This window comes from Copadichromis virginalis, linkage group LG22 (assembly GCF_057382275.1).
Source record: "Copadichromis virginalis isolate Kocher_CV1m ecotype Utaka linkage group LG22, C_Virginalis_male_GT1.1, whole genome shotgun sequence".
NCBI classification, from domain to species: domain Eukaryota; kingdom Metazoa; phylum Chordata; class Actinopteri; order Cichliformes; family Cichlidae; genus Copadichromis; species Copadichromis virginalis.
This window is the reverse complement of record NC_140638.1, coordinates 31,700,144-31,713,477: the sequence shown is the minus strand read 5'-3', so window position 1 is coordinate 31,713,477 and position 13,334 is coordinate 31,700,144. Positions and strand designations below refer to the sequence as shown.

At 39.8% G+C, this 13,334-nt stretch overlaps 1 protein-coding gene across 5 annotated transcripts; it reads right to left on the bottom strand.

The window, feature by feature from the left end:
- Positions 1-5,755: 5,755 nt before the first annotated feature.
- On the bottom strand, positions 5,756-12,218 carry LOC146683669 (uncharacterized). 5 transcript variants are annotated; one of them, XM_085445965.1, is made up of 11 exons: positions 12,120-12,218; positions 8,586-8,672; positions 8,106-8,246; positions 7,832-7,971; positions 7,579-7,715; positions 7,380-7,473; positions 7,113-7,212; positions 6,736-6,995; positions 6,459-6,645; positions 6,160-6,287; positions 5,756-6,073 (listed from the first exon to the last, which is right to left on the bottom strand). In XM_085445965.1, the coding sequence occupies exons 2-11, from the start codon at positions 8,665-8,667 to the stop codon at positions 5,756-5,758; spliced, it is 1,587 nt and encodes a 528-aa protein (XP_085302091.1). In that variant the 5' UTR covers positions 8,668-8,672; positions 12,120-12,218. The 5 variants fall into 5 exon arrangements, with proteins under 5 accessions (XP_085302091.1, XP_085302087.1, XP_085302088.1 ...); XM_085445961.1 differs by having other exon boundaries at positions 7,113-7,236; positions 8,586-8,713; positions 12,120-12,177; XM_085445962.1 differs by having other exon boundaries at positions 8,586-8,713; positions 12,120-12,177.
- Positions 12,219-13,334: the final 1,116 nt, after the last annotated feature.

Here is a 13,334-nt window from a genome sequence, read left to right as displayed (position 1 = left end):
GTTACTGCTTAAATAGGTGATTAATAAATGGATTACATGGCAGTCTTTTCCCGTTTTATATGTTAGGCTATCCCCTCTCTAATTTTGGTAATTCCCTACATTGCTGTAAACCCAAACAAAACACACAATAAGAGGCTTTAATGTAAGCGTCCTGTTATTGGTGGTGGTGTCAGTTAAAAAAATGGACCCAAAGCCTGCACAACAGAGCCAGCAGTGCATGGCAGGAATGCATTTCTTACTTGGAAATTATGACGCAACTTCATATTTAAAGAAGAAAGGGTTGGGCGAAATATGACTGTGCAATCCAAACTCTGTTTGCCAGCAAGCAAGCCACTATTTGAAAAAAGACTCCATCTGCAACCTAAAGAAACATCTGGAATTAAGTTCTTTTTAAAAACTAATGGTAGCCTACTGCTAACTACCTTGTTTTAGTTCTGGTGGCAGCCTGGTTTATGTATCACTTCGGTATCTTCGATGTACTGTTGCTGCGTGATTTATTACAGTTACTGAAGGCTACTTGTCACCGAGCTAACATTGTTAGCTGGTGTTAGCTGAGTTTAGTTCATAGACTGCAGACTGTTAGACTTGATGGATAGCATTAACAGCTGCAAATAATCACATGCTGTTCGGAAAACAGTCTATAAACTAACCTCAGCTAACGCCAGCTACTCGGTGGCGAGTAGCTTTCAGTAATAGTAATAAATCACACAGCAATAGTACATTCATGTAGTTGTTAAATGCATGACAATATATTAAGTAATCCAAAGTATTCAGAATATGTTACTCTCATTGAATAACTTAATGGAAGACATTACAAACTACATTTTGGGGCATGTATTCTGTAATCTGTAGTGGAATAATTTTTTAAGTAACCTTCTCAACAGTTTAGTGTTTAATGATGTGTTATATCAGGGAACCTCTGATTTAGTGTCCAAGAGAAGAAATCGGTAAAGTTTCTGATAGGAATACATTTTAATTTTTTAGCATCAAGAATAGTAGCATTTGTTTCCAGTCTATTTGCTTAGCTTCTCTGTAGACTTGCACTGCAATTAGATTGACCTTTATTATAATTATGTATTTATTTTATTTTCGGGACAGACATGACTGGGGGATAGGACAGGGAGAAAGAATGAAAGAAAGAGAGGGAGAGAAAGAAAAACAGAGGGGAGAAGAGACGGTGAGAAAGGGAATAAATACAGCACCATCACAATAAACTAGCTAGCAGTAGATAACAGTAGATACTAAATATTAAACGCTATTGTCCAGCATGCAAGATAGACCGCGCACAATGTGCTTTGAGGCAGCAGCCAAGAAAGGTGTAGTCCGCGTCTGTGAACACCTGTGTGCACACCTGTGTGGATCAGCATGCTTGTATTCCAAAGGTTTCTCCATGTAACGATCTGCTAGGGAGTGTGGGGAGCCGTAGTCCTGTCCCCCAGGGCATGAAGCAGGTATGGAGGAGATCCAAGGCCCAGACATCCAGAGGTACCACATAGTGGTACTCTTTATAGAGCTCTGTAGATATGACAGTCAGACCTGAAGGAGAATGAAATGTTACTTATGACAAATGCTGCAATATGGTAATCCTACAGAAACCAAATAGCTTATTTTCATTGCACTGATTCTAAATATGGAGTTACTGTCACATACTCAAAAACATTTTGCAGACTGACCTGAAAAAGCGAGTGCCAGCAGTAGTGTCTTCATCGTCCTGAGAAACAGAAACTTTTTTGTCACTTTCTCCAACCACAATAAATGTACTTGATTTTTCCTAAAAATAAAAACTACTAAAAAGTCTAAGGGATAGTTTAAGTCTGTATTTGAATTATATACAGTATCCAAGGTGTTTGAGCTTTTTTTGCATGTGTATGACATTGAAAATAACTTCAGTATTATACTCATGCTTTGAAACTTTACCAAAGAATTTAAATGCAATTGAACTCCAGCCTCTGAACCACAGAAGTGGAAGAAGAAGATGTTGAGAGAAAAAGGCGACAACAGTAAAATTTTGAGACCATACTTTAGGCTTACCTAGACTTAAGAATGTGTCAGCTTGCTTCTCTTGTTCTTGTGTTGTTTATGTCTTTGCTCTGACTCTGCACACCTGAAACTTTCAGTAGAAATCTTCTTTCTTTTAAACACTTTCTCCCCTTCTTCTCTAAGGTAACTACGCAAAGCCAGTGTCACTTATTTATTATCAGAATAGCATGTAAAGACGTGAAAATTAAAAAAAGAAAAAAGAAAGTAACTTCAAAGTACGATCTAATTAGTTCCCAGAACTTAAAAACATTATGCAAACCCGTTGCCTTAGAAGAGCTAGGCATAGCTTACTAAAGATAAGTCAGAGCAACCTCCTCATTGTGAGTGAATAGTAGTATTTGTATAAACGTTCTATTTTTAATTTTCTTTCATACAAACTGAATGCAAGTAAATCACATTATGTTTGATCATCCTTGAACTTAAGCGATTTCTAGTAAAACAACACTTAATAAACACTGTAAGTGTGATTCAAAAAGAATAATTAGGAACATTTTTTGTAATGTAGTAAAAATCAGCCTAACTTACATTTTCACATGTAAAAAAGGATTTTAGCCAACTCTAATAAAGTGGTCAGAGTATCTGTTCTCCAAGGTAGTATTACACAGTAAAATTCGGAGTGTTAAAATAACACTTAAAGAGTTAAATTTAACACTGGTCCCGAGTCTATTTGGTCCTATTCGGAATTGGTGTTAAATCAACTCTTTGTATAGTGTTACAATTTTAGAGTAAAATTAACTCTAAATAGAGTAAAAATTTAACACTGAGTAACACCGCAGAGTGTTAAATGAACCTAACACTACTAGTAGTGTCATATTATTTACTCTATTATAGTGATAAATTAACTCTATTTGAGTAAAATTCCACTGATTTTTAACACTGAATTGAGTTATTTCAAGTTAACACTGGGGGTTCAAATAACTCTGATGAGAGTTGATGTTACTCTATACTATGTTATTCATACACTTTTTCTTGTGAAAAATTAGCTCTCATAGAGTAAAATTTTAAATTAATTTTACACCAAGTAGTGTTACTAAAACTCTTCCTCTTCCAGCATGAAAACCTGGTTTCTAATAATGCTTTAAAATATAAAACAAGTAAGCAAAAACCACAACTAGATAATACGTTTAACGGCTTTATTTTGATGTCAGGCTCAAAATATTAAAACATCTCATGTAGTGTACATAAAACACTACATACACAAAACAGTCATAAAACACTTTAAAACAATGAATTTAGTTCGGCATAAAATGACAATATGGAACCACATACAGGGAGGAATCAGAAGTGCCATACTTCATTTGAAGATCAAATGGTTTGAAGTAACACAGCTCTTTTATGTTCAACACCTTCAGCACCATATTGGGGTGCATTCTGACCTTAAATGCATGATAATGGTCATCAAAACACAGGGTTTCCATCAGTTTTCCACAGAGCAATACAATGTCATCTTTCACAACAATACTTTTGATCTTATAAAACACTGGAATCTCAGACACTACCTCTGTACAGATGATAAAGTCAGTGCGGTACTCTGTACCATGATGTTTTATCCACTTAGCTGAAAAAACACTGGTAGACAACGCAGCTCCAAATTTTAAAGCAATTTCTGGACCTTCTTTCAGCTCTCCAAGTGTCACCATCTTTCCTGGTCCTAAAGCTAATCTTTCGAGGCTAAAAGACTCCCAATACATGGCCATACAACTTTGGTGTTTCTTGGCCAATGTCATTGTAATGTTTTTAAAGCTTTTTAATTGCTTCTTAAAGAAGTTATGTTTGGCTTCGTAACGCATGCACCACATGTGCAGAATTGGGCCAATATTTCGTATACTGCGAGGGTAATGTATCATGAAGTGATGCTTTGGTAGGAGACTGAGTGTAGGAAATAACTGCTTAAAGAGCTGATGATGATCAATAATTAAATGTTTGAGGTAGATGGTCATACCTTCTGACAGCACTGGTGAAAACACAATATTGACAATTTGTAGAAGCAGAAGTAGAAGATGCCAGTAGCTATCACCCACCTGTACCAAATCGCCAAACATCAAAGGTACATTACGCAATAAACACCAAGATTGAATTGCATTTAGTCCTAACTCATTACTGCCATCAAACAACTTTACCCTTGGTGGGCGATTTCGCTGCTGATTGAAGCCATAGTCAAAGGCATGTATTCTACCAGCAAGTTGTTCAGCACTTAGGAAGTTCTCCTGAATGTACTGCAGCACAAGTTTCACCTCTAACTGAGCAACTCCCTCCAAAATGTCATGCATGATATCTACAGAAAAATTGTTGGCTGTGTTGAAATATTTAAGTGAATTCAAGAGACAAGTGCGTTTCACACCACATACATGAGGTAGCGTAGGATCTCTTTGTACACTTTCACAGTGCTGCTTATGCATATCAAGAGTTCTTAGTGCAACACCAGAATCATCTTCACAGAACACACTTTGAAAACAATCCTTCTCAAGCAGACAAAAACGACAACAATATCGAGGTGCAAATGACTCCACGAACCCAAACAGACTATGCAAGCCAAGATTGTCCCCAGTGACCTGGATTACAGTGCCATGAACCAAGTGTTTAAACATGGGAAGTTTCAGTCCCTCTGTCTCAAGAACTTTCAGATCATTGACAAGTGGCTCAAGGATTGAATTAAAGCCATAACGCTTTGAGTCTTGTGCATGAAAAAGAGCACACAAATGAATATTGACCAACAACGAATTAAAGATTGGAGGAAAATTCCTTAGTGTAAAGTATATTGCACCTAATTTATGTACACCCTTTTTAGAGCCCAGGAGATTTGCAGTTTCAAAGTCATCATAAAACAGTTGAATTTGTAAGGCATCTTTTTCTGCAGAAAATAGGGGACATCTTTTAACATAGGCAGCATCGATTAAGTCTGCATACACACCTTCTCTGGACATATTCCTCGACTTGAACATGTCGACAACATGGTGGTTTTGAAAGATAGTTTTCAGTGTTTCCAAAATAGGAACATATGCAAACCTATCGGTTACAATGACTTGATCAAAAGTCCCTGTGATCTTGTTTCTTCTACTGTCAAATCTTGTGCCAAGCACCATTTCAACAGGTTCAACAGTTGCCCATTTTTGTTTAAAGTGCCTATTTCGTTTAGCTTCTGAATTTAACAGTGTAAATGGATTTTCAAAGTTTTTGAATGACTGCTCTAATTTCTTTTTACTTGTAGTGTCCTGTGAAGGTAAGCTCTGTAAAGCTGCATCTTTAGCCTGAGTATGAATCTCAAAAAACACTTCCTCCATTGAGGAGACAAAACTATTCACAGTAGATTGGCTTAATCCAGCTGCCCTGAGCTGTGCAACAGTAGAGGCACACATATCCAAAGTGCTCTTATTTGAACTTTTCAACATTTCAGATGTTGTGGGTGTTTCTTCTACATTAGTTGACACCACCTCCCCTGTAGTGCTAACTTCTTTAACTGCCACATCAGGCTGTAAATTAACATCAGTGTCAGCCTGTTGGTCGAAATAGTTAAGGTGTTTGGTATTTAAATGTTTTCTAAAACCTGAAAAAGTGCCAAACACACAGCCACAGTCACGCTGGGCACATTTAAGGCGAAGATTTCTTCCAGGTAAGTAACCATGGACTAACCGTAAATGCCTAACAAGCATGTTTGAACCAGTAAACTCAGCCTGACAGACAAAACACTTCATGATGGAGAATTAACCTTCAAGCCCTAACGAAGCAACCTTGTCCTTATTTCAGCAACTCTGGGACTTTCTTTGATTTTGCCAACTTCTATATTGTACACTGTGGTTTGGATGAACGTGTACATGTTGTGAAGCATGGTGTTGTAAGATGTGCTAAACACAAAATGTGCTTTAAACAGTTCATCAAAAGCACCAAGTGAAGAGGTAGACTTGCATGGTATGGCATTCTTGTCAAGAATAATGAAGAACTGGTGGATGTCATGCTTTTTCACCCCAACAGGCAGGAGGTAGGGTTGAGTGCTGGTAGTGATGGCATCAAGGTGCTCTTGGATATTTGTTCCAGTCTGAAAAGACAAATACAGACAGGCAATAAGAATCAAGTGTTTCTTAAACTGGTAATTCATACCATAAAAATAGAAAAGAAACAAACCTTCTTGAAGACCACAAGATGCCTTTCTGCTTGAGAAGCTGACACCTTTCCTGGTCTCTTCCGACCCTGACCAGATGGTGGAATCAAATGTAATAGCAATAGAATCGCTGCGAGGTCACTGTCCCAGCCTGAAAAAAATATTTGTTTTTAATAAAGTTGAATCATCCTCATCAATAACAAATTTCAATGCATCTGCATTGACAAAATGTTTGAGTAGACCCAAAATACAAAAGGACAGCTGTTCTGTGACAAACATTATATATCCTGTGAATGTTCTAATTAAAGAAATAACAGCTCACCAATGTCAGCATTAACTTCAGTGGCATCCTCAGGAGAGTCAGCTGCCAGCAAGAGTTCTTCCAGGTCACTGGTAGAAGGAAGCTTCCTGCCTTGTTGGATAATCTTTCTTTTGAATGTTGTTGGCCACCTCTCCAGCAACCTGCCTGATACATCTTCACCAAACATCAGTACAAAATCCTGTTCGATCTGTAACAGGGATAGAGAACAGAGAATTATATCTGCTATCTGCAAAAAATAAAATGTGTTTACATTGTCAACGTAATGAAAAATATTCACCAAGCCTTTGATATCTTTGAAACGTGGAAACACAGACAGTATGTTGCTTGACAGCAGGGGGTCAAGGACCATGTTGTGTCGATAAACAAATGTCAACTTCATCTTCTTCTTGACTGTGTCTTCATCAGCTGAATGTTTCATCAGAGCGATTGCTTCCTTGCACTCATCCTCACTCAGCACGTTCTCTGTAACAAACTGCAACTCTCGTCTGACAGTTGGTCCACCACACTGATCTTCACCCGATGATCCATCTCCTGGTGCTAGACAATATGAAATACAACTTTATCAAAACTAATAATAACATTTGATAACCATTATTAATACAGAACCACAATTTGGAACTGTATTATATGATTCCACTGAATTATAAGTGTTACCTCCAGATGTTAATCGCCTCTCTTTAGCAGTGCATCTCTGTATGGTTTTAATCCTCCAGGCCAAGTACCCAGTGCCACTCTCGCCATCATAATAATGTTCCTTCTCGCCATCATAATAATGTTCCTTGGAGAGTGAGACATACAGACATTTTGTTTATTAATTTATCAGTAAGTTATGTGACCATGAACAGTTGATGAGGACATAAATTTTGGCAGGATTTAAAATTTTGATTTTAGTTGTATCAGTTATTGCTGTTAGCTACTTACATAGCCATTTTTTGAGTACGGGTCACTGAGGTAAGGGAAAAAGGTTACAATTCCTCTGGCATACATTTCTTTTACCTGCCGTGGTGGTGATGTACTGCAAGATCAAAAGGAAAAGAACTAGTCAGCTTCCCTGGAATTAATAGAGATTTAAAATAATTTGAAAATGATAGTAAAAATCACAGGGCCAGAAATAAATTACCCATTTTTTTCTGTCATGTCAGCTACCAGTATGTTGACCATTTTTCTTCTGGTTTCATCCACCAGGAACTTGGTCCGATTGTACTCATTTATTATACGTTCTCCACCAGGTTTGCTTGTGAGAATGGATTCCACCAACTGGAAAACACAATAAAAATATTCTACAGGTTGATATAACCACCGCAGTTCAGAACACTTAAACTACAAACAAAAAAGACACTATTAGAAGAATGTGGAAATCATTTAACTCTTACTTGCTTAGCTTCTGCATCCAGCTTCTGACGTTTCCTCAAAGGGCTGTCTGAAAGGATGACCATATCCTGTGAATCTGATGAATGTGGCGATGATAACTGGAACCGCTCAGGAGACACTTCTGCAACAGATGTTTCCAGACCTTAAAAATAGGAGCAAAAACAAATCAGTTTACATCGTCCCTCCATAGACTCATTTTATACACTCTTTGATTAAACAATGTAATAATGACACTAAAAAAAGACATCCAATGAAACACAAATCACTCAAACAAACCTGTTTCATATTTGATGGTTAGTACCCCGGTTGAGGGATCTGTTACTATATCCTCAAAAACATCCTCATCCAACTCAGTCCCTGAACTATCAAAAACTTTCACTCCTTCTGTTACGGCTGGCGCACCAAACTTTGCAAATGCTGGAAACAAACACACAAGTTTGTGTAAACAAAAAGACATGACATTTAATGTTTTGTAGCTTAAAATGAAGATCATTTCAAGATACTCTTTCAAAAATGAGTCAGATAAACAAAGGCTAAATTATTAAGCGCCACTAACATGCTTGATAAGTGGTAGATTAAAAGGAGTGACACTCACATTATGCAGTTTTCCCCCCACTAAATATACATTCATAACTAAGATGCTTCCAAAACACAGATCATTTTCAATTAATCATAAAATGCAGTTTGAAGAGACTAAATAACAAAAAGAACTTAAAGCCCCTTGTACACCTTTTTAATACAATGTTGGTTTCTTACCGGCAATCAAAAACTCCTTAAGGCTTGGCTCAGATACTCTAACGAATTTCTGCACACCTCCGAGTTTTGCTTTAAGCAGCATGCTTCCTGTAGACCGTAATTTCTTATAGTCAGTGCTCTTCATTGAACTACAGTAAACAGAAAATGTGAATATTAAAACAGTCCCATAAATCAGAATCAGAATCAGAAAGGGGTTTATTGCCAAATGTTGAGCAGGTTTACAACATTAGGAAATTGCTGCGGTGCTTCAGTGCAAACATGCTGTCATAAATAGCACTTAAATAGACATGAAAAAATAAAAGTAGGAATAAGAATTAAAAGTGCTACGTAGAAAGATATATACATGAGTGCAGGTGGTGATCAGTGCCAAACATGGAATGATGCAGTGACACAGCGTAGGGTCATGTGTTAGTGGCGGGGACAGTCATATGGTTATTGTTCATGTGTCCAACAGCAGAGGGGAAGAAACTGTTCTTATGGCGAGAGGTTCTGGTGCGAATGGACCGGAGCCTCCTGCCTGAGGGGAGCAGGTCAAACAGACTGTGTCCGGGGTGAGAAGGGTCAGCTGAGATCCGGGCTGCACGCCCCAGTGTCCTGGAGGTGTACAGGTCCTGCAAAGATGGGAGTCTGCAGCCAATCACCTTCTCAGCAGAGCGCACAACACGCTGCAGTCTCTGTTTGTCCCTGATAGTGGCTCCAGCGTACCACACGGTGATGGAGGAGGTGAGGATGGACTCGATGATTGCAGTGTAGAACTGCATCATCGTCCGTGTTGGCAGGTTGAATTTCTTCAGCTGCCTCAGGAAGTACATCCTCTGCTGGGCTTTCTTGATGACGGAGGTGATGGTGGGCTCCCACTTCAGGTCCTGGGTGATGGTGATACCCAGGAAGCGGAATGAGTCCACAGAGGTGATGGGGGTGTCAGTCAGGATGATGGGGGGGAGTGGAGCTGTGTGCTTCCTGAAGTCCACAATAATCTCCACTGTCTTCTGGGCATTCAGCACCAGGTTGTTGTGGCTGCACCAGGACACCAGACGTTCAACCTCCCTCCTGTAGGCAGACTCATCCCCGTCCGAGATGAGCCCAATAACGGTGGTGTCATCTGCAAACTTGATTAGCTTGACAGACTGGTGGGTGGAGGTGCAGCAGTTGGTGTACAGGGAGAAGAGCAGAGGAGAAAGAACACAGCCCTGAGGGGAGCCGGTGCTGATGGTCCGGGAGTCCGAGACATTCTTCATGCTACATGCTGCTTCCTGTCCGTCAGGAAGTCAGTGATCCACCGGCAGATGGGATCAGGCACATTCATCTGGGAAAGCTTGCCTCGGAGATGGTCTGGAAGGATGGTGTTGAAGGCAGAGCTGAAGTCCACAAACAGGATCCTGGCGTAGGTTCCTGGGGAGTCCAGATGCTGCAGGATGAAGTGTAGGGCCATGTTGATGGCGTCGTCTACAGACCTGTTGGCTCTATATGCAAACTGCAGGGGGTCCAGGAGGGGGGCCGTGAGGGTCTTGAGATGGGAGAGAACTAGGCGCTCAAATGACTTCATGACCACAGATGTCAGAGCCACGGGTCTGTAGTCATTTAGTCCAGTGATCCTAGGTTTCTTGGGGACAGGGATTATGGTAGAGGACTTGAAGCAGGCAGGCACATGACATGCCCGCAGTGAGGAGTTGAAAATGCCAGAAAACACTGGGGCCAGCTCGTTTGCACAGTGTCTGAGGGTGGCAGGAGACACGCCGTCTGGGCCGGGAGCTTTCCGAGCATTCAGGTTCTTAAACTGCTTCCTCACATCTGCTTCATGAATATGAAGAGTTGTGGTGGGAGGAGGTGGTGTGAAATCCTCTTTTGTGTGGGGTGAGGAGGGGGGTGTTGTAGGTGAACAGTTTGAAGGTGGTGATGGCTCTATGGAGGGGGGAGAGGTGGGGGAATTAGTGTCCAAAGTGCCTCTATTGTTGGGGCCGTTGGAGGTGTGAAGGCTGCCTGATGGCTCGTCAAAACGGCAGTAGAAGTCGTTAAGGGTGTTGGCCAAGAGCAAGTCATCAGTGGAGTGGGGGGTTTTAGGCTTGTAGTTGGTGATATTCCTAAAACCTTTCCACACAGAGGCCGAGTCATTCTCTGAGATCTGCTGCTGCATCTTCTCAGAGTGCTGGTGTTTAGCAATGTCCACTTCTTTAGTGAACCTGTACTTGGCCTCTCTGTAGCAGTCCCTGTCTCCGCTTCTGAACGCCTTTCTCTTTTCCAGCCACAGCTTTTTGAGTTTAGGAGTAAACCAGGGTTTGTCATTGTTATAACTCACCCTGGTGCGTGATGGCACAATGCTGTCCTCACAGAAGTGGATATAGGAGGTGACATTGTCCGTAAACTCGTCCAAGCTGTTAGAAGCAGCCTTCAATGTGTCCCAGTCTGTGGTCTCCAAACACGTGCGAAGCTCCTCCACAGCCTCGTTGCTCCACAGTTTTTTAGTCCTCACGACAGGTTTGGAGAGCTTCAGCCTCTGTCTGTACGCGGGGATTAGGTGGATCATGACGTGGTCAGAAAGTCCGAGTGAAGCGCGGGGCACCGCGCGATAGGCCCCGCTGATCGTGCTGTAACAGTGGTCTAATGTCCTCTTGGCTAAACAAGGCTAAACAGCCTTGCAATGTGATTTCTTACACTATATGTTACTTTTATGTCAGTGTAACAAGGTGTCAAGATATAATCCTTAATACAAAACTAAAATAATAACTACTACTTTTTACCATTTGTCTGACCTAACTTAGCACTAGGGAGTCAGTATTTTGTTCATCTTTAGTTTAACATACTGAACAGTCTGGTAACCAAAATGGAAAAAGCAGCAGGGTAACTTTTGTCAATACCATCAACTCACAATAAATACAAACGCTGTCATCTTAAATTCAAACTACTAAAAAAAAGCATTAAAAACTGAATCCTGGACATTTTGGATATTTTATCAAGCTTATAACACCTGCTGACAGTTACTGGTTGTAATCCTGTAACCGTAAAATCGCTGAAGACAGCCGAGTTAAAATAAGACAATAACCTTACTGAAAACGACCTCTATATCTGGTACCTAGGTATCAAAAAAAAGAAAAAAAGAAAGATGTAACATTTAGTGTAAAATTTTAATTAGTTAATGCTTGAGTTAGGTAATTTAAAATTTAACGATAACTAGCGAATTGCCCGCGCACTGAGGTTAGCCAAAATGCTAGTTAGCTAGCTAATGTTAATATGTAGATCCCAACACATGGAGGGTTTCATTTAATGGAATTTCGAACATGCTAGAACACAACACAATCACCACTACACACTGAAATAAATTTTGATAACAAGCCTTACAGTCCAACACGGATATCAGTCAACTTTTTTAGCTAATTAACAACCTTACATTAGCATACAGACAGTGTCACATTTGCTTCTGGTACAAAATGAAATATATAATAAACATGGACAAAAGGAATGTAACCTTATTTTAACGTGCTACCTGTGCTTAAAATGTCGAATTGTTGGTTTAATAAGTAAATATGAACAACTTACCCTGCAACTGATGTGAAGAAAATGGCGTCGTGAAAAATCCTCTTGGTTTGAAAACCAGTCTGTGGTGGGAGGAGCTTTCTAGAGTAACGTTGACACTGCCTCTTTTAACTCCAGGAATCATCACCCACACTGGGGGGCGTTTTGCTCCAGCTGTTGTTATAATGACTCTATTAGAGTAAATACACTTTAACACTGCTGATTTAACACTGGGAAATTTACTGTGTATAAAGGGTAGTGAACCATGAACAACACAAGATAGTCTTAGTTTTAATTATTCTCTTAACTTTATGTAAAGCTTTGTGTTTTATATTGACACAATTACACACACACACACACACACACACACACACACACACACACACAGGTACTGTACAGCAAAAATGTTAAAACATGTGCTTTAAGTGAATAGTCCTAAATAAATGCTGTTAATCTGGAAACAGTATCTTAACTTGAAACTTATTTAGATCAGCTGGAATCAAAAGACTGAGCACTGGCATGTCTATCAAAACTTGAGGATTTTACTGGGATGGGGTCCAGAAGGCCCTCGGGTCATCTGAAATTACTTTAACACGTGGTATAAATTATACATGTATGTAAACTCTTGTAAACTACAGACATCAGACTGTCTCCTCTATCCCCACATTTTTATATGTATTTTGTATACTCGTACTGTACTTTGTCTACTCTATGTAGAAAAAATTGCTTGGTCACGTTAAAACTTTTGCTGAGTCACATTGTATTTATTTTTCCTTTTGCTTTAAATCTAGACTGCCAGCCAAGATATTTGATGGACTGCTGACCTGGCTTTTGCACAAGCAGAAGGTGTACTGGCATCACTGGCTATCACTGAGGAAGAGAAGAAACAGATTGAGGAAGCAACAGATGGGGAAATAAAGAATGCATTGTGGTAAGAATGTGCCTTGATATTAATTCTGTTAGGTGCTAAGTAAGAAATTTAATGAACTATGCCTCTTAATTTGTGTTTTTATAAAAGGTCAGCACTAAAAAGAATCACAGCCAGCAACTCTGGTTTGTTCTTGGGTGCAGTCAAGCAGAGCTCATGTCCTCCTTCCTTGTTTAGGACTCTACTTGGCCAACCTGACAGGATTGAAAGTAAGTTAGTATAAAAGGGGTCTGTGCTTCTATGAAATTATGGCTAAGAGATATTTTCATCCCCAAAGGCAAGTGACTGGGGGATCCTTCATGAGTCAAAGG